Below are 18,919 nucleotides of genomic sequence, written 5' to 3' on the forward strand. Positions count from 1 at the left end.
TTAACATTTTAATCAAATGTACTAAAATATACAAGTACAGGTTTTGTCACATACATTTTATCTGTAATTTGGGTCCATTTCACTGGGCAGGTTTAATAAAACCAAAAATGAGCAAAAACAAAATAGAAGACAAAACAGATAATTCAGAAGATGGACTACTTTCCACCTTTAGAGCATATAAATAATCAGCCTCTTGAGTATTCTTATTTATTGGGTGCATGTACCTTACAAATACAGTACCTATTTAGTCAATTCAAGGAGCTAAAGAGAACTGACCTTATTACTTTGGGATCTTTTGCCTGAACATTGCTTCCAAGCCCCTGACCCAAACAAGACTTTATCTTATTTGTGGGTTTTGTTTCCCAGGACCTAGAATACATCATTGCCATTCAAATATTTGCTGAACAAATGACGAATCGAGGGAGGCTGAAAGGAGAGGGGGCCAGAGGTTCTTAAAATTTGAAGTTGGACTATTTTTAAACTACAAAGAACCTTGAAGGTTATTCTGAGTAATTATCTCCACCTCATGGAGGAGGGAACCAATCTTAGAACTTTATATTACAAAAAGAAAGCAGATTCCTCAACGCCTTTCCAGTGGATCCGGCTTGTCACTACAGCCTGAATCAAGGACCAAGGACCAAGTGGCAGCATTCTATTGGAACTCACCTGCCACCACCTGTGTCACACAAAGTGGCAAGCAGAGTTCTCAACACAGAGCCTGCAGAGTGTGTCACCCTCCCCCCGCCCAGAATGAGACGTGGACCTCTCCCAGGAAACCACATATTTCACTTCCCAAGAGATATGGCCCTCAAAACACATGGGCAAGGCCTGGCATCATGCGACATTCTTTTGTAAAGACAAATGTAAAAAGAGTCTAGAAGTATACAAAACTGGACATTATACTCTGTTAAGGCAAATAAAAATACGCCTGAAAAAATATTAACGGTGCCTCTTCCAAAGCCTTGAAATAAAATTTTGATATCGCATTCATCATTAAAAGGACGCTTAAAAAGAGCAGCCATCATGTGCTTTATTTGGAAAGCAACAAAGAAAGGTAGAGAGGAAAACAATGAAAGAGTTAAGACGCTTAAAATCATAAGATGTTCCCCAACATGAGAAACACAATCTTAAAGAGATTTCAGAGACTCAACCCTAAAATTCTAGAGCACGCTGCAAGGAAAGTGCATTTGTAAAAGGGTGACTTGGCTTTTCCCAAAACATTTGCCATCAGACAATAGTTGTTAGAGGAAGAATGTGACTTAAGAACCAGAAGCCTCGAGTTTTCTTCCCATCTCTGCCAGTTACTTTCACAAACCACACATCCCCTCTGAGCCTCAGTTTCCTCATTTGTAAAACGTGCAGGATAAAGCCCGATCTGTCCTCCTTACAAGGTAGCCGCAAGGCTCAAATGGGAGAACAGTGAACAGGCTGTACACACTACCAAAGCAAAATGCAAATAAAGCATTATTGCCAATAACAAAAACAGACAATGGTACTAAGAGCTGACAAATTCCAAAATTACTTAAACAAAACCATAAAACCTTGTCAACTCTAATTTTAATCCAGTAAAAATCAAAGTCTATTATTCCTAGTTAAAATGAAAAGAAAAAGAGAAGTCACTCCAAGTACTTAAGATCAAAGTTAAGAATCAGCACTTCGTCTTCCAGTAGCATTTGAAATGTTCGGTCGTCCACCTCAACTGTGTCCTTCAATGCATAACATAGAATAACAGCGTATGTTTTCTTGCATGAAACTCTTAGCAAACACACACATACACACACACACACGTATGCAAGCACAAAGTGAACACATAAAACCACTTTTTTTTTCTTATTCTGGGCCAGGTAATATGAACAGAATTTTTATTATTATCATCATCATTATTATTATTATTTTTTTTTTGGTGAGGAAGACTGCCCCGAGCTAACATCTGTGCCAATCCTCCTCTATTTTATATGTGGGATGCCACCACAGCATGGCTTGATGAGTGATGTGTAGGTCTGCACCCAGGATCTGAACCCACAAACCCCAGGCTGCCGAAGTAGAGCACACGAACCCAACCACTATACTGCCAGGCTGGCCCCTCATTATTATTATTTTTTTTTTTTTTGAACACTAGAGTAATGAAGTTTCAATTTTGTACAAAGCTAAAATCAGAATATATAAAATAGAAGATATCAAATATTTTCACTTACAAGTTATACTTTATTCAATTTTTTCTCACTAACTATATACCAGATGCTAATAAGCCTTTGCTTTTTAAGCTCTAATCCTGTGCTTTCCAATACAGTAGCCACTAGATACACGTGGCTACTGAGCACTTGAAATGCAGCTAATGCAAATTGAGATGCACCATAAATGTAAAATATACACCAGATTTTGAAGATTTAATATGAAAAAAGAATGTGAAATAGTTCACTGATTTTAAAAATACTGATTACATGTTGGAATGATAGAATTTTTGGTTAAATATAATAAAATTAATTTTAGCTGTTTCTTTTTACTGTTTTTAATGTGGCTATTAGAAAATTTCACATTACATATGTGGCCCACATATATGAGAAATGGTTGGTCTATTTCTATTGAGCAGAGGTGCTCTAGAACAGTAAAATAAAACAACATACATTACATAAAAACTTTAATTGCTAAAATTCATCCACAATAGCCCTCCTCATCATATAAAAACAAGGCCTGGTCTTTATACCTATGGCCACCACAGGTGAAGCCTGCCCATCAGCTGGCTTTCCTCCAGCCATCCACTGCAGGCTTGCTGAGATTCAGGGAGGAGGCAGCCAGCTGGGGAGAGCAGGGACCGCGCCCCCCCACCCTCGACCGCCCAGTGCAGCCTCAGGACTTACTGTAGAGAAGTCATTCCTTTTAACCATTCCTGTAGAGTAAAATAACCCATGTTCTGTGCATCCAATTTCCAAGCTAGGACAAGCATAACTACCTGTTTATAAAATAATTAAAAAAAAAACCAGAAAGACAGTCAAATCAGAATCACAGATCTCAGGATTGAAACATTAACATCTGGCCAAATGCTTTCTGTTCACGGTGGTTTGGTCACTGAAGTATGAACAGGGTTACCTCAAAAATGAGTTCTAGTTTGGTAAACATCTAAAAGTTTGATAATTCAGTCCGTTGACAAAGGTCTGGAGAAACAAGAATTCTTATGACACACGATGGAGGAAGTATAAAGTGATGAACCTCTACAGAAGGCAATTTTGCAATATCTATCAAAATCAGAACAAGTTCTTGACTCCACAATTCCACCTATGGCAAGTTATCTTGTAGACATACCTGCACATGCACACGAAGATGTGTATTTAACAAGATTTACTGCAGGACTATTTGTAGTAGTAAAAGATTAGAAACAACCAAACATCTATTAAGGAGGAATTAGTTAAATACTTCTTTGCTGAATACATCCCGTACCAGGAATACTATGCCACCATTAAGACAAATGAAGCAGAGCTATAGGTACTGAGGGAACAGCCTCAAAGATTTAAGTGAAAAGAACAAGGTGCAGAACAGTGTTAAAAAATAAAAAGGTGGGGGGAAAAAAGTGGATTGTACTTATATTGTATTGTGTTGTATCACTGTGATTTTCCTGTAAGTGAAGTATTTTCCCATCAATCATTCTTGGAATAATGGAACGGTTCTCACGGATACAACATGAAGGTTTTAACCTTTTACTCAAAATTATTTTTGTGCCAAAAGGGGTGAGGCATATTCATCTTTCTTCAATAAAAATACCTATGTGGCTACTAAAAATAAGAATAAAAATAAAATAAAAAGGTAGATGATGGGACATATGCAGTGAAGTTGTATGACAATTACATTAATGTTTGTGAACTCATCTATATACACTAGGGGACATTACTTTAAAGTAGGCCAACATTCCACTTAAATAGTACCGTGCCTGGACTGAGCACAGGACGAGGGGTGCGGCCCAATCACTTCTCTGGGCACCACGCCTGCTTTAGGGAATCTTCTGACATTCTGCAGGTGTCAGGAGCTGCCACAACTCTAGTTTATGGCACTGCTTACACTCGTTTAATTGGCTGCTTTAGAGAAAAGACGGCCCAGAGATTCTGATGGTGAGTTTAATAAACACCTGGAGGTGTAAAGACAAAATTACATTTCAAAAGTGCATCCACCGTCAAGCTATCCAGGGCTCTTCACAGGGACAGAGCTGAGGCCATCTGTGATTGCGGAAGAGGAGGAAGCCTTCCCGTCTGATCTACCTCCAAGACCCAAGATAAGATGAGAAGTAACTAAAGAAGAAAGTATGTCAGTCCTAGAGAGGTAAAGAAGAGGGACAGGGCCTTCTTAGGAGCATCCTGCCACTCTGCAGGGCTGGCGATCTCTGCACAGTCATTCATACATGAGGGACACCCAAGCCCTAAAGTGGGGATCGCATATACACTGATGATAGGCTATCTCCATTTGTTCTAACAAAAAAAGGCAATGGGAAGAAAATAGATGCTTCTGTAATAAGTTGGCCAGGGATGAGCCTACTCCACATTTGGCAGTTAATTTGGTTTCTTTACACGGGACCTAAGGCTTCATTCCAACTAGAACTGTCCCAAACCATCAGACTCATCGTCCATGTGCCCAACTGGGTCAGATGGGGTGGTGATGAGGAGTCAGGATGATCTAACATGAAATAACGAGGTAGGTAGTCAGTTAGAAATCCCTTTAGAGGATTTAATTAGCCTCCAAGAGCCAACATGTACATTAAGAGCCCCAGAACAATGGTATTTAGGAGGTTCAGAAGGTCTGTCCTCTTATTTGTTTGCCAAAAAGCTAGTTTGTGCACCAAAAACCTCCAGCTCTGTCTAATTTATAACCACAAGATGAAAAGCTCCCTCTTAATGCTGACTTTATGGTTTTCCATTTTGGAAAAAAATATCAGTGAGAACCCACTAAATCTCTAGGATCTTTCATCAAATATTAATTAAATCAGTACATATCAACTTTTTAAAAGTTACTAGGTTTTTTAGATTTTAAAAATCTAGATTATTAGGTAGATTACTAGGACTGATTAGTAAACCAATGTTTCCACATATTATGTGCATTGTCACAAAATACAATTGTTAAATAAGTTAAAAAATGGGAACTTAAAAGAGACCAATGGGCTATTCAGAAGAATCTCCCAAAAAGAAGAGGTTCCATGTTGTTCAAACTATTCACACGTTAGTGGATTTTCTCCTCATCCTTCAGCTTTTCTTGGAATTCTGACTCCTGTATCTCAATTTACCTGGGTGAACTAACCCACATTTTTTAATTCAAGCTTGGTATATTCTCAAACTATATCTATACTCAGTCCTCATTAGAAAGATTTAAAATTCCACATAACCATTTAAGTTAAAAAAAATGGTTAGGGCACAGGAACACACATACAAATATGCATGAAATATGGCTAAACAGACAAAGCAGATATTCAGAATGGGTATTTCCTTACACAAAATGGACCTTTCATTAAGATAGCTACTTAAATAAAGAATTTGCTATTACTTTAGTAAATGAAAGCAGACTTGAATTTTACAAGCCTGCTTAAATTTCATAAGCTATAAATATTGGGCAAGGTGTGAGTTTTAAATACTTCAAAGTGCTTAACTCATCAACGCAGATAGGGCTTTAAAACACTATTTTACCACTTGTTTTTCTAATGCTGTTTTTCAAATGTCTCTGAAATTGGGATGAATCCACAATCATGACATATCAGAGTTTATTATAGCAACATTTTTTCCTTTTTAGTGATGATATAGAATAATACAACTTCTACTGGTGGTGTCTCAGAATTGAAGTACAGTAATAAATATTTTGGAGTAATATTCTGACTTCGGTCTTTTAGTCTTCAACAGAGTTCAACATTTCAAGACTATTTCTATTCCTACAGAAATAGAGAACTAAAGGAGAGGAATACCATCTCCCTTTTACTGAGTACTGGTATTTGGGGGTGAGGAACTTGGAAGGGCTGTGCCTCCCTTTTTTTTCAGATAGAATCAACATCAGCATTCCCTCCCCTGACAGACCTTTGTGCCTCCGAGTACAATGCTCACCTAATCCTCGAACACCTGCTGCCTGACGTTTGCTGCCCAGTCTCCTCACTGTGGGGCCCTGCTGCCCACTCCTCTGATCACGTGCTCATCACTGTCCTCTAGGGGGAAACTCTGCATCCCCTCTCAGGCTCAACTCACTCTGGCCTCTTATGATACTGTTCAGAAGGCACTCTGCCAAGCTGGCTCAGCTCCCAGCAGAAAACTCCCTTCTGAAAGTCAGTGAAATGGTCTTTTCTATGTCTACGACTAGTCCACAGACTAGACCAGGCAAAATTCAACTGACCCATTGTCCCCAAGTTGAATAATTTATCAAGATACCTGAACTACATCACATTAAAATAAAAATATACAAGGAAAAAACCCATGTAACAATGAGTTAAAGAGATTCCAAAGGCTCTCTAGAAAATTTGAAGTATTATTGCGGGGAGGTGGGGGGCCCGGGGGTGGAGGCATAGAAATTCTAAGGGTAAAAAAGTGTGAACTTTCAACTCCTAGTTTTCTTTAGGAGCATGACATACATGCATGGGCACCAGAAATCCTGCAAACAGTCTGAATGAAGGGGATGATCTCTTGAGATCTCTTCCAGATCATAAATTCACTTAGCATCTAAGACATTTTCATTAAACTGGAGGCTAATGTAATGTTAAACTGCACAGTTAATGAGCCAGAACACTTGTATGAGCAAAATTTTTCATTTTAATGTAAGAGAGAAGATATGGAAACAGGAAAAAATATTCAACAATAACATGATGATAAGAATTAGAGAAAAATATTAAGCATACACTATAACTTCTAATTAAATTTTTTAAAGGAAATACTTAAGGCCTTTACATTAAAAAGCTATCACTTTCTGAGCTAAATTTAATAGGAAGTACAAGACCTGTGAAAAATTCTTGAAAATTACAACCTACCCAAAATCCTCATGAATAATTAATTATTCCAAGTCCTGGAAAAACTACATTAGTCTGGAACAACTACGGAGGGGGACTAAGGTACACAATGCACGGTGATTTGGTCCCCTAGTTGATCTGCCATACACATGCCCACACCACTTGCTAAACATCTAGTTTAATTACTTTTTGTTACTGTACCTTTTAGATCTAAGAAATGTAATGAGAGAAAAAAAATAACTGACTGTAGTTACACCATAGCAATTACAACAAAAAATTTTGCTTACAAATAAAATTAGAATTGGAACTAATTTTTTATATTGCCTCGTAAAAACTAACATGCCATTCCTTATCGTTGCTTTATTTGTTAAGGGACACAAGATTTAAGAAAAATAATCAAGTGATTGACCCAACTTAGTAAGTTAGACTTACATTTTCTGGTTCAACACCAATGTCTTCACAAAATTTCTCCATGCCTTCAGGACCTACAACATCATCAGTACCTGTGGTGAAATGCAATTTTATATAAGTTAAATCTAACCATGTACACTACTACCACTGTAATAGTATTATACTGTCAAAATATTCATTATTAAAGTAAACTAAAATCAAGTAACATTTAAAAGCCATAACTCCTTTCCAAAGAAAGAAATCATCAAAGTATAAAGCGAAAAGTATTCTGGAATGTCAGTTATGTCTTTAAAGTATTCTGGCCTGCACAATCATTTAAGTTAATTTATCACCATGTCCTTCAACCGATGGACATATGTACAGATATCGTGTGTCGAAAGACAAGGCTAACATGAGTTCAATTCCTGCTCTTTAAAGTGGCTTAAACCTCTATTCTTATTTTGGTAGTAATTTCAATACATACAATAATTTTTGGAGACACAAAAGAACTACATAATATTCTTTATAAAATTAATTGGGAAATAACATAATTGTTTCTTCTACACAGAAAAAAACCAAGTAGTCGTTTTGTTCTGGATAAGGCAATAGAGCCTCCTCCTTCCCAGTCTAGCTTTAGTCGTTTTTCCTTAAAGAACTGTCCACATGTCCCACCTCTACTTCATCTCCCATTCATTCTTCAACCTCTGCAATTTGGTTTCTGCTCCTCTCTCTCCACTGACCCTCTTCTTCCCAAGGTCACCAATAACCCCCCAATCACCAAATCTAACAGATGCAGTCAACCGTTATTTTATTTGACCTTTCTGTGATATCTGAAAGTCTGAAGCAGTTCTTTCTTCACAAAACCGTTGTCTCCCCCGACAGCTTCTGGAAGCACCCCTCTCATCTGGTTTTCCTCCTGGCTCTCTTTTGGCTTCTTTACGGGCTCCTCTGCTTCTCTCAACTTGTTACATTTGATGTGCAGAGCTCCGTGCTCAAACCTCTTCTAGTCCATTCTATCCAGTCTCCCTAGGAAATGTCAGCCATGCTCAAGGCTTCAGGTACTACCCAGATCTCTCTCCAGCCCAGGCTTTGCCCTTTGAACTGTCTACCACATCACCGTCCAGCTACCCCACCTCCTGTTTAACTGCCACAACTAAACTTACATTCTGCCTCAAATCTCTTCCTCCTGCCTTTCAGATTTTCAGCCACCACCTCAGTGAGCCAATCATCTCTCCCTTATCCTCACAGGAGGGCAAGCCTGCTTACCCTCCTGTATTCTCTCTCAACTGGTGGCGCCATTGGAAACAGAAGCCTGGGAGTCTCCTGGATTCCTCCCTTCTCCTACACTCTCCACATCCAATCAACTATCACATGTTCTGCCAATTTTACCTTCCAAATATTTCTTCACTGCACCTGTTCTGCACTAACCTGTCCAGGCTTTCTTCTCACTGACATTACCCCAGGAGTCTCCTCAGGATCTCCCCAATTCCAGAGCCTCGTCCCCTGCTGACCCCTGCACATGGTTATCTAAAGGGTCCACCTCATACATAAACCCCATGCTGGCTTAAAATCCTTCAATGGCTCCCAACTACCTGAAGTCCCATGTCTCTGGCGTATTAAATAAGGTTCCCTATGATCTAGGGCCTCCCTTCCTCTTCAGCCTCAACACTTTCCACCTTCAAATCAAGTTTCTTGGAAATAAATGAATCAATAAATATTGCTGAATGAATAAAAATTAAGATCCAGAAACTCTTACCTGTGGCTCGCTCTGCACACACATCCTGACGCACACCCAACACCACACTGCTCTTTGCGGCTGCAGCCCATCTTCCCCTCCCCTCCCCACCCTACCTGGCTAACTTACTCAGTCTTTAAGACCAACCCAGGCGGGCAGTCCTACGAATCACCCATTCCCAGCAGAGGCCGGGTCAGGCAGTCCTCTGCGACCCCATGCACTGCTAAGAACACTTTTCCACATTTAGCACATGTGCCTTATGTCCCAGCTCATCTGTCTTTCTCTCTAAGTTCCTTGAGAGTAAGAGCTATTTTATTCTTTTTATAACCTCAGCATACCACCCGGCATGGAACAGTTGCTCAATAAAGTTTACTGAATGAATACCGGAACACAGGAATCACTCTACAATCTTCTCACAGCCTCTAGAACTAGCAAGTTTCCAAGTCCAGCAGAATCTACTATCTTAACATGTCTCAGTTTCATTCAGATAGCATTTTCCGGACATGTCCTGGAACTATGCACTGTAGAAGCTGCCAAAGATGAATAAATCATGGTCCCTGTCCTCCAGGAAGAGAGACAAAGTGGGAGAGAAATTTCAATACAAAGTAACAACTAGACTACAGTAAAAGTATAAGGTGGTTGTTCTCAACAAAGGACGAACACTTCTCTGCTTCAAATCCTTGGCTCCTCCTAAAGTCCAGACTCAGGCTCTTCCTCATCATCTGGCCAGAGCAAATACTTTTTCTGTGCCCTGTTATTTCCCTTTTAATCATAAATGTGCTATTTTGTTACAAAACGGTTTGTTTCATATATTCAAATCTGTTACCTTTTTCTGAGATTTCCTTTTTTTCTCCTTTTATTTTACATGTTTTTCTATGTATTCTTAAATTTTTTAATCTTGATTATTAGCAAAAAATCAAATAAAAGTTAATTTTTAATTTAGGTTTTTCGGGCTATATTAATACATGAATATGATACAAAAATTTCACTTAAAAGTGAAAGTGAAGAGGCCGGCCCCATAGCTTAGTTGTTAAGTTTGTGCACTCTGCTTCGGTGGCCCAGGGTTTGTGGGTTTGGATCCTGGGCGAGGACCCACACCACTCATCAGCCATGCTGTGGCGGTGACTCACATACAAAATAGAGGAAGACTGGCACAGATGTTAGCTCAGGGCTAATCTTCCTCAAGCAAAAACAGAGGAAGATTGGCAACAGATGTTAGCTCAGGGCCAATCTTCCTCACCAAAAAAAAAGTGAAAGTGAAAGAATGTTTAAAAAGCGAAAGTTTCCCCTCTAAGTTTCCCTACTCCGCATAGACAATCATTTACTAAAGAGCTTCTTTAAGAATCTTCCCCTAAGGGGAAGCCATTTTATATAATTCTATATGCAAGGAAAATATACGTATTTACTTAGTGTTTCTAACTTTGTCCAGGCAATTCTCCTTGGCTTTCCAGGTATACAATAATTTAATCATTTCATCTTCAGTGAATGATCATTTTTGCCTCCTCTTTTCCTATATTTATGCCCCTTCTTTCTTTCTCTTATCTACCAACACTGGCTAACAACTTCCCAAACAACAGCGAATAAGAATAAGAGAGTGGGCATCCTTATTTCACTGCTGACTCACACGGGAATGCATTTAGCACTTTATCATGTGATTAGTTACTAGCTTTGGGTCTGAGAGAACACTTACCCACATGGGCACACTCATGTATTTATTACACAAACGACATATTATTACATTCACACGTAAAATGTTCAACTAGACAAAGTCCCAGTAAAATAGAGGCAAAGAGAAAGGCTGCCTTCTCCCTTTCCTATCCTCCCAGACCTTTCTGCTATGTATTTATATGGGCAAAAATACAGTGAAACATAGTGGTAAATTTATTTACACACATAGGCACATGCTGTACCTATAAATTCTACACCTTGCTTTTTTCACTGAATGTGCCTGATAATGTTCCTGTGAAAGTCCCTATACATCTACTTTATCCCTGTTAGCGGTCACATTTTCTGTTACTCCATAGTATGTGAATACGTGTGTGTCTCTCCATGATTCATAGTTCTTTTCATCATTCCATTACTGTAAAGTACTCAGGCTGTGAGATTAAAGAATTATTCTCATATGGAAATATCCATCTATTCCGATTTTGCTAGGAGGTTTGTTTTTAGGAACAGATGCTTTTTTGGTATCTACTGATAAGACTCTTTGGGAGGTGGTTGCACAGAGCTGAGAAAAAAGAAGTTGCTTTATAATCTTTTAAAATTCCTCTGTCTTTGGTTTCTATTCTTTTTTTTTCTTTTGAGGAAGATTAGCCCTGAGCTAACATGGGCCACCAATCCTCCTCTTTCTGCTGAAGAAGACTGGCCTTGAGTTAACATTCGTCCCCATCTTCCTGTATTTTATGTGGGACGCTTGCCACAGCCTGGCTTGCCAAGTGGTGCATGGGTCCACACCCAGGATCTGAACCAGGGAACCCTGGGCCGCTGAAGTTGAACATGCGAACTTAACCTCTGCGCCACTGGGTCAGCCCCATTGGTTTCTATTCTTCTTTATCTAAAAAGCTCCTTTGCTGCAATCTCTTCTTGAGCCCAGCAAGCCACCTGCATTTCCCGTACCTATGCACAGGCCTGGTGTCTCCCAGCTTGCTCTCCCACTCTCATACCCTCCAACCCGGCTACCACCTCCTCTGTCAATACTCATTACAAAGGCGATGCGCTTCTCAATTTGTCTGTCTGTTTGTCACACTACAAAATGAGCTCTGGGCAGTGTTTCTGCTGACCGCACCCCTGGGCCTGGCATGTAGCAAGCCCTTAAAGGTTTGCTGAGGTATACTGTGCAATGGTAATGTTAAGTTATCCACGCTTTTTTCTTTTTTCCACATTTTATGCAATGCCATTATTGTATTACTTGTACACACTTGCCTCTGTGTGTTTTAAAAGAGCAAGTTTTCAACAGTACTATTTGCAATGGCATGACTCTACCAAAAATAATATTTTATTCTAAAAATATTAAAATACAGTTAGTCAATCAACATTATTTACAAGCTACCCATAATCCAGCTACCTAAAACAACTTTTCCTTTTTTCTTGTTTCCCACATCCACATTTAGATCTAGTTGTAATCACATTATTCATTGGGCTTATGGTTGTATTTACACTAAATTTATCGATTGACCTGTAGAATTAAACATGGAAGAACTAAAGGTCCACCCTTAGGGAACAACTGCACCCCCAGAGGCCCCTCCGGCCCCTCCACTCCACTCTGCATTAAAGTGCGGGGAGTCGGCAAAGCCAGCTGGCTCTCTCCTAGGGAAAAGGAACACACCCGGGGGGTAACGCCTTCCTCCTTCCAGCATCTCGGGGGGCCTGTGGCCTCACAGCCTGCTCCCAAACTCATCCTACAGCACAACCTGTCAGTCAGCCTGGCTCTGCTCACTAGTTTTTCTTGAATAATACTGACCTATAGCTTTTATTCATGCAGGTGGGATATTAAGTGAAAGCAGGTGCCAGTTGGGGCTTTTAATTATTCCCATTTCAAGCCATTTTCCCTACTGATAAGATATAGGAAAAGAGGCCAAAAAAAACAGAGAGGGGTGTAAAAATAGGGATAGCCACTCCCACAGAAGCTTCTTGCCTGGCTGAAACCAAGGAACTACCCAGCAGGGATCTCAAGGAACCCAAAGAATGTGGCTTAATCTTTATTCCAAATGCCACCTTTCTGCAGCCAGAGAAAAGCAAACAAGAAGGAAAATTATAGCCCGCTCTCTCTTCAAAGAAAAGAGAAGTGTGGCTTATACTATGGAAAAATTTCTATTTGCTTGTAAAGGAAGACACACAAAAAAATCAAAATAGCTGTGCTACGATGGTGGGATTAAGTGTACTTTTTCTGTTTAAAACTTCCTTTTTATAATATACTTTCATAAAAATAAATGTGACCCAACATAGGCAAGCAAAAAAATCTTCATAATCAAAGTGATACCATTACGAGAAGACTCTTCATTCATTCATCATCTTGTAATGAAAACCTAGAAGGTGCCACCACTTTACTAATAAAAAACGTCTCCAAGAGACTCATGTTCTCATGATCTACACATGAAAACAGATAATTCTAATATTATGTAAGTGTCTATATTAGGGTTCATGCCCTGCAAACAAATCCAGCTCAAACTAGTTCAAGCAGCAAAGGAGAATTCACTAGAAAGATATTGGGGTAGCTCACAAAGTACACAGAACTAGTGGAATCAGGAGCGCCTCCTTTCAAGTGCGCACTAGGAAAGAAGGACACTCTTCTCCTGGCTTCAATGTGAAAATCCCAGGAAACTTCATCTGACTGGCCCTGCCTGGGTTACCTGCCAGCCCCCTGGAACAACCTCTGTGGCCAAAAGAGCAAGGCTCTGATCAGAAAAAAGGTATTGGTAGAGAGAAAAACAGCAAGATCAGGCCACAGGAGGAATCGTCACTTTATAAAAGGGTATTAAAACTACTTATGAAAAATGTCCTGTGCAAGTACAAAGAAGGCTATTCAGGGGCCTTAAAAGATGGATAGCAGCTTGTCAGATGGAAAAATGGAGAAAAACACACCAGGCAAGGGGACGGCACCAAGATGGTTGTCTTTTACCCTGTGGTGGCAGGGGTTTTTAAGCGGGGGCCGAGGGTAGAGTGGATTGCTAGGAAATGACATGTATGATCTATTGTTTATTTTTTTTTAAATATGACAACAGGAGGCACATGGAACCTGGTTGGGAACAGAGACTGACGACAGGAAAACTGGTGTGAAGGTTGCTGGAATAATCAAGCTGATAGGTTATGAGAGGGCCGGAAATGAAGATGGAGGAGAGGAAAGGTCAAGAGCCTTCCCCTCAAACTGGTCTGAAGAATTTTCTTTTTCTCTTTTTACACCATACACAGCCACAGTAACAAAAACCCCTAGGTTTCAATATTACATTACCTAACCAATTATAATAAGTTGCAAAAATGGGACTGAATTTAAGACATTTAAGACAAAACAAACATTTTCTGCCAAAAAAATCTTGCAGAATAGAGACACTTAATAGAAGAAATTCCACTGCACTACATAAAGGTTCAAAGCAGCAAAGCTTATTTTAACTTTCATGCGTAAACCAAATAATCACCCATTACCAGCATTCAAAATAGGTTTCCTAGCAATCTGAAGTATTCCTCCCAAGTGCATTTCATCTTTTCAGCTCCCTTCCAGTGTTCTGAATTCTTTGGCTTAGCTGCTGGCTATAAATAGGACATTGGTGATTTGTTTCAACTATGCTCCCTTCCTCAAACAGGGAGACACATACACACCAAATTCAAAAAGGACACATTTTTAATTCTTTAATCTCCTCTATGGTACCCCTCATTTTCATGAGGACAAGTCTTAGATGATCTGATTACCTACCTGCATATTCATAGAACCACTCTAAGCACCTCTTACTTGAAAACGCTTCTTCTTCAGTCTTTATTCTAGTTGAATCATATTTTCTATACATGCTAGAAATTGAGAAAGCAGTTTCAAGTTATTTAAAGTAAACATACGGAGTTCTTTTTAAGTAGCAGATAGTTTTTATTATTTTACTCAAACCAGACATCTATTCAATCAGTATTTCAGGTATACTTTAAACATTTTACTTCCTGCACTCAGAACCTTCAGCTTTTATAACTATAGTTTTAAACACAGTCACACCCAAGATAGAATTAAATGATAAGCATTTAATACAGGTTTTTCTCTGATCAACAAATAATCAGTAAGAACTGAATAGGATGGGTATTTGATATTCTCCCTTCTACCTCACCAGCCAGAGCTAACTACAAACTGGTAGTGAGATACAGCAAGAAACGTCTAAAGTGTTTTCTTCAATTGCTGACCCCAGAACTCACTCATGTCTCCACATTAAGTTCTCCTGACCTCTGTGTCTTACAAGCCAGGCTGGGCACAGAGCACAGTCTAAGGAAGAACCTGTCAATATCAGACACCTCAAGGGAACATTAAGCAAATAAAAAGAAACATCAAATTATGTTCAAGCCTCCAGGAAAAAAAACCTCAGGAGAGAAAAGCACAGAGAAACCCAGGCTTCTGCCATTCTTGTATAATCTCCAAGTATTGTGGAAACAGCCAGCATAAACTGGAGAACTGAACCAGAAAATACACATCCTCCTCCTGCAACACTGCAACCTCCTGCAGGAATTCCTTATTTCATGTTGACCTGGGGCTCAGAACCAAGACATTCCTTACACAGGGAGGGGAGGAGGCACTACTTTTTTTTTTTCTCTCCTCAAATCCCCCCAGGACACAGTTGTATATTTCAGTTGTGGGTCCTTCTAGTTGTGGTATGTGGGACACCACCTCAGCGTGGCCTGACGAGTGGTGCCACGTCCGCACCCAGGATCCAAACCAGCAAAACCCTGGGCCGCCAAAGTGCAGCATGTGAACTTAACCACTGGGCCACAGGGCCAGCTCCGGCACTACCTTTAAAATAGTGTTTTCACTAGAAAAAATGCATATATACTTTTTTTATCCATTCTTTATGTAAAAATTGCCTAAATAGTTATAAACACTTATGAATATAGTTTTTCTTTTTTTCAAGAACAGACTTTTTTTTCCTTTTTTTTTTTTTTTAAGGACGATCAGCCCTGAGCTAACATCTGCTGCCAATCCTCCTCTTTTTACTGAGGAAGACTGCCCCTGAGCTAACATCCGTGCCCATCTTCCTCTACTTTATATGTGGGACACCTGCCACAGCACAGCTTGACAAATGGTGTGCAGGTCCACACCTGGGTTCTGAACCAGCGAACCCCTGGCTGCTGAAGCAGAACATGTGAACTTAACTCCTGTGTCCCGGGGCTGGCCCTTTATTTTCCTTTTTAAGGCATACTTTTTGGTGAGGAAGATTGGCCCTGAGCTAACATCTGTTGCCAATCCTCCTCTTTTTTTTTTCCTCCCCACAGCCCCAGTACATAGTCGTATATCCTAGTTCTAAGTCCTTCTAGTTCTTCTATGTGGGATGCCATCACAGCACGGCTTGATGAGTGGTCTGTAGGCCCACGCCCAGGATCCTAACCCATGAACCCCGAGCCCAGGAAGCGGAGCATGCGAACTTAACCACTCAGCCACAGGGCCAGCCCCCATGAATAGATTTTTATTTGCATTGTATATAATGTAAAAATCATATATAATTCTTTTTTGATGAGCATTTATTCATGCCTAGACATTCACCAGACTATCTGTATATACCTCTGATTAGAGACTGTGGGTTTTAATACCAAAAAAGAATAGAGTTACAGGGTGTTAAGATCCTGAAACTGCAAACCACCACTTCTGTATTTCTTCTATAAAAGGTATTCATACTTCCTGGAAATAGAGGCAGATACTGGCTAAGGGTTCGAACAGATATGCTCCAGTCCTGGGCTTGGATATGCCTATCTCAGCTCAAAGTCTGTAATGGTCAATAACCCGAAGGCCTATATAAGACACTGTAATATTTGAATTACTAAAAACACTCTACATAAAAAAGGACAATGGAATACTATTCAGCAAATAAAAGAAACAAAATACTGATACATGTTATTACATGGATGAGCCTCAAAAACATTATGCTAAGTGAAAGAAGCAAGATACAAAAAGACCATTTATATGAAATATCCAGAAAAGGCAAATCTGTAGAGACAGAAAGTAGATTCAAGGTTGCCTAGGACTGGGGTGGGAAGAAGAAGTGACTGTGAATGGGCATCAGGATCTAATCGGAGTGATGGAAATTTCCTAAAACTGATGTGTAGTGGTAGTTGCACAACTCTAATAACTTAGTAAGAAATCACTGAATTATACACTTAAAATGGATGAACGTTACAGTAGGTAAATACAGCTGTTTAAAACAAAAAAGACCAAGAATGAAACTCAGATAATGCTAGAGATCCCTTTGCCTCTGGTGACATTGAAATGCTATCACTAAGGTACCTCACAGCCTTTTGCAACTCAACGACCAGTTTTTAAACTGGCTTTATTGTACTAAATTGTATTAGAGTATGGTGGGAAAATCGGTGTTATATATAGTCACAAAATGGTATGTGATTATTAGAATTTAACAATTCCCTGATAATACCACCAAAGAAGTATCAAATAACATGGCTTCCCAAAGCTGAAAACCATCAGTCTAAACATCATCTTCAGTGATTATCTTCTAAATCACTGCTATCTTCTTTTAGATGATATCTTCTACTCATCTGGGATATGAATAGTGATATTATTTTCACATTTTCAGAGTCCATCTCTAACCCTCCAACTGACTTGTAGCATATGAAGTATGACAGCAAGAAAGAAACAGAACAATCTCATCTAATCCCCCGGATTTATAGACGTGGAACTCAGGCCTATCAGTGAAGTGACCTGCAGAGCTAGAATGGAGGAAGAAGGACAAAGGTAGAAAAAATTAAAACTATGATGCTTGTTGTTCATTGTTTAAAAAAAAGAACAAGAAGGAAAAATGACTTACTAAAATCAGAGGGAAACAATAAAGATGCCCGAAATAAACAAGTCTAAAAGAGCTCTGGAGTTACCACATTTAACAGTTCACTTGTGTAAAAGAGAAGTGGTTTAAATAGTCTTCTTGTTTTTCACAGTTTCTAACAAATTCTCACTCTTCTGAGAATAAACCTCAGCTCAGCTAGTACTCCAGGCAGCCTCCGAGTGTTCAGTACAGGCAGCCCTCTCTGACGGCCCAGCCCAAGGCCCTTGCAAAGACAAGGACGGGACTACTGTGATGTATTTAGTGAGTGAGACCCTCTTAGGGAACAGATACATACCAATCCTGTGGTCCCCAACAGGCACAGATGGCAAGCCCTTAAAAGGAAAGAAAGAAACTCTACACCAGTTTTGGTGGACCAATGGACTAAGATAAAACTTTAATTTCTAAGAACTCAAATTACCTAATTTGTTTTTGTTTTATAAACCCACATGTAAAGTATCACTAAATAACTACACTTTGAAAGTTCTCCTGACAGAACCCAAAGCAATTTTCCAGTTGCCATCTGCACACTTAGAAGACCCACACTGGATTAGGTAGAAATGTGCCTGTTCGACACGTGTGTCATCCATTTTGATCTCCTGTCTCTGCAACATACCTATCGTGTCTACTTTTCTTGGCAGATAAATCATCTCCAGAGGCAGGTCTTCTCTTTTTCCTTGGCGGCATCACTTTGCTAAAGCAGTCCGAAGAACTGCAAGACCGCAGACTTCCTACAAAACACAGAGGCAAGAGTGCCACGTTAAGGAATGCCACGTCATGACACGTCCGAAGAATATCACCAGCAAATTAAAACTTCCCTGCTTTGCACTGTAAAGGGTTTAGATGCTATTGTAAATGCTATAAGTGAAAAAATAGCTTTTACCTCCTCTTTTGAGAAAACGTTATAGTCAAGAAATAAACTTCTCAATGACACAAATAAGTTAACACTTTCCCCCTAAAACCACACCAGAAATGGAAGTTATCACCACTTCAATTTACTCCTCCCAAATACTAATATAAACCCCCGAGCTTTCAGCTCCTTTTACACGGCCGTGTTCCCTCAGAAGGAACTGCACCGCCACCTCATTTACGTCCTTCATTAGGCAAGGCCAGCTTAACCGGTAACCTTCCATCTAAAATAACACAAGCACATCAGTCCCAATACTCTTAAGCTTCAAGAGATATCTGATTTTAAAAAACCAGGATTGGGACTTTTGGGGCAGAAGCCTAACATAATCTCGAGCAAAATTTCCTAATAATTTTTAGTTTGTTTCTGCCACTTTCAGTCACAGTTTTCAGAAGTAAACTTTCATTTGGTAAAAGATAGTA

General features: G+C 39.5%; 1 protein-coding gene across 21 annotated transcripts in view; it reads right to left on the reverse strand.

Annotated features, from left to right (window-relative positions):
- Positions 1 to 18,919, reverse strand: part of DCUN1D4 (defective in cullin neddylation 1 domain containing 4) — a 68,583-nt gene that overhangs the window by 20,344 nt on the left and 29,320 nt on the right. For 18 of the 21 annotated variants that reach the window (XR_011502237.1, XM_070505899.1, XM_070505901.1 and 15 more), the window contains 4 exons: positions 18,207 to 18,321; positions 14,491 to 14,582; positions 7,391 to 7,461; positions 2,859 to 2,950 (listed from right to left, as the gene is read on the reverse strand). Coding sequence is in view for 20 of the 21 variants with exons in the window: in XM_070505899.1 (XP_070362000.1) it covers positions 2,859 to 2,950; positions 7,391 to 7,461; positions 14,491 to 14,582; positions 18,207 to 18,321 (370 nt within the window). In the remaining variant the exon portion in view is untranslated. The remainder of the gene's footprint in view (positions 1 to 2,858; positions 2,951 to 7,390; positions 7,462 to 14,490; positions 14,583 to 18,206; positions 18,322 to 18,919) is intronic. The other 3 variants (XM_070505910.1, XM_070505912.1, XM_070505911.1) reach the window with 1 other exon arrangement.

This window comes from Equus asinus, chromosome 3 (genome assembly GCF_041296235.1).
Source record: "Equus asinus isolate D_3611 breed Donkey chromosome 3, EquAss-T2T_v2, whole genome shotgun sequence".
Lineage (NCBI taxonomy): Eukaryota > Metazoa > Chordata > Mammalia > Perissodactyla > Equidae > Equus > Equus asinus.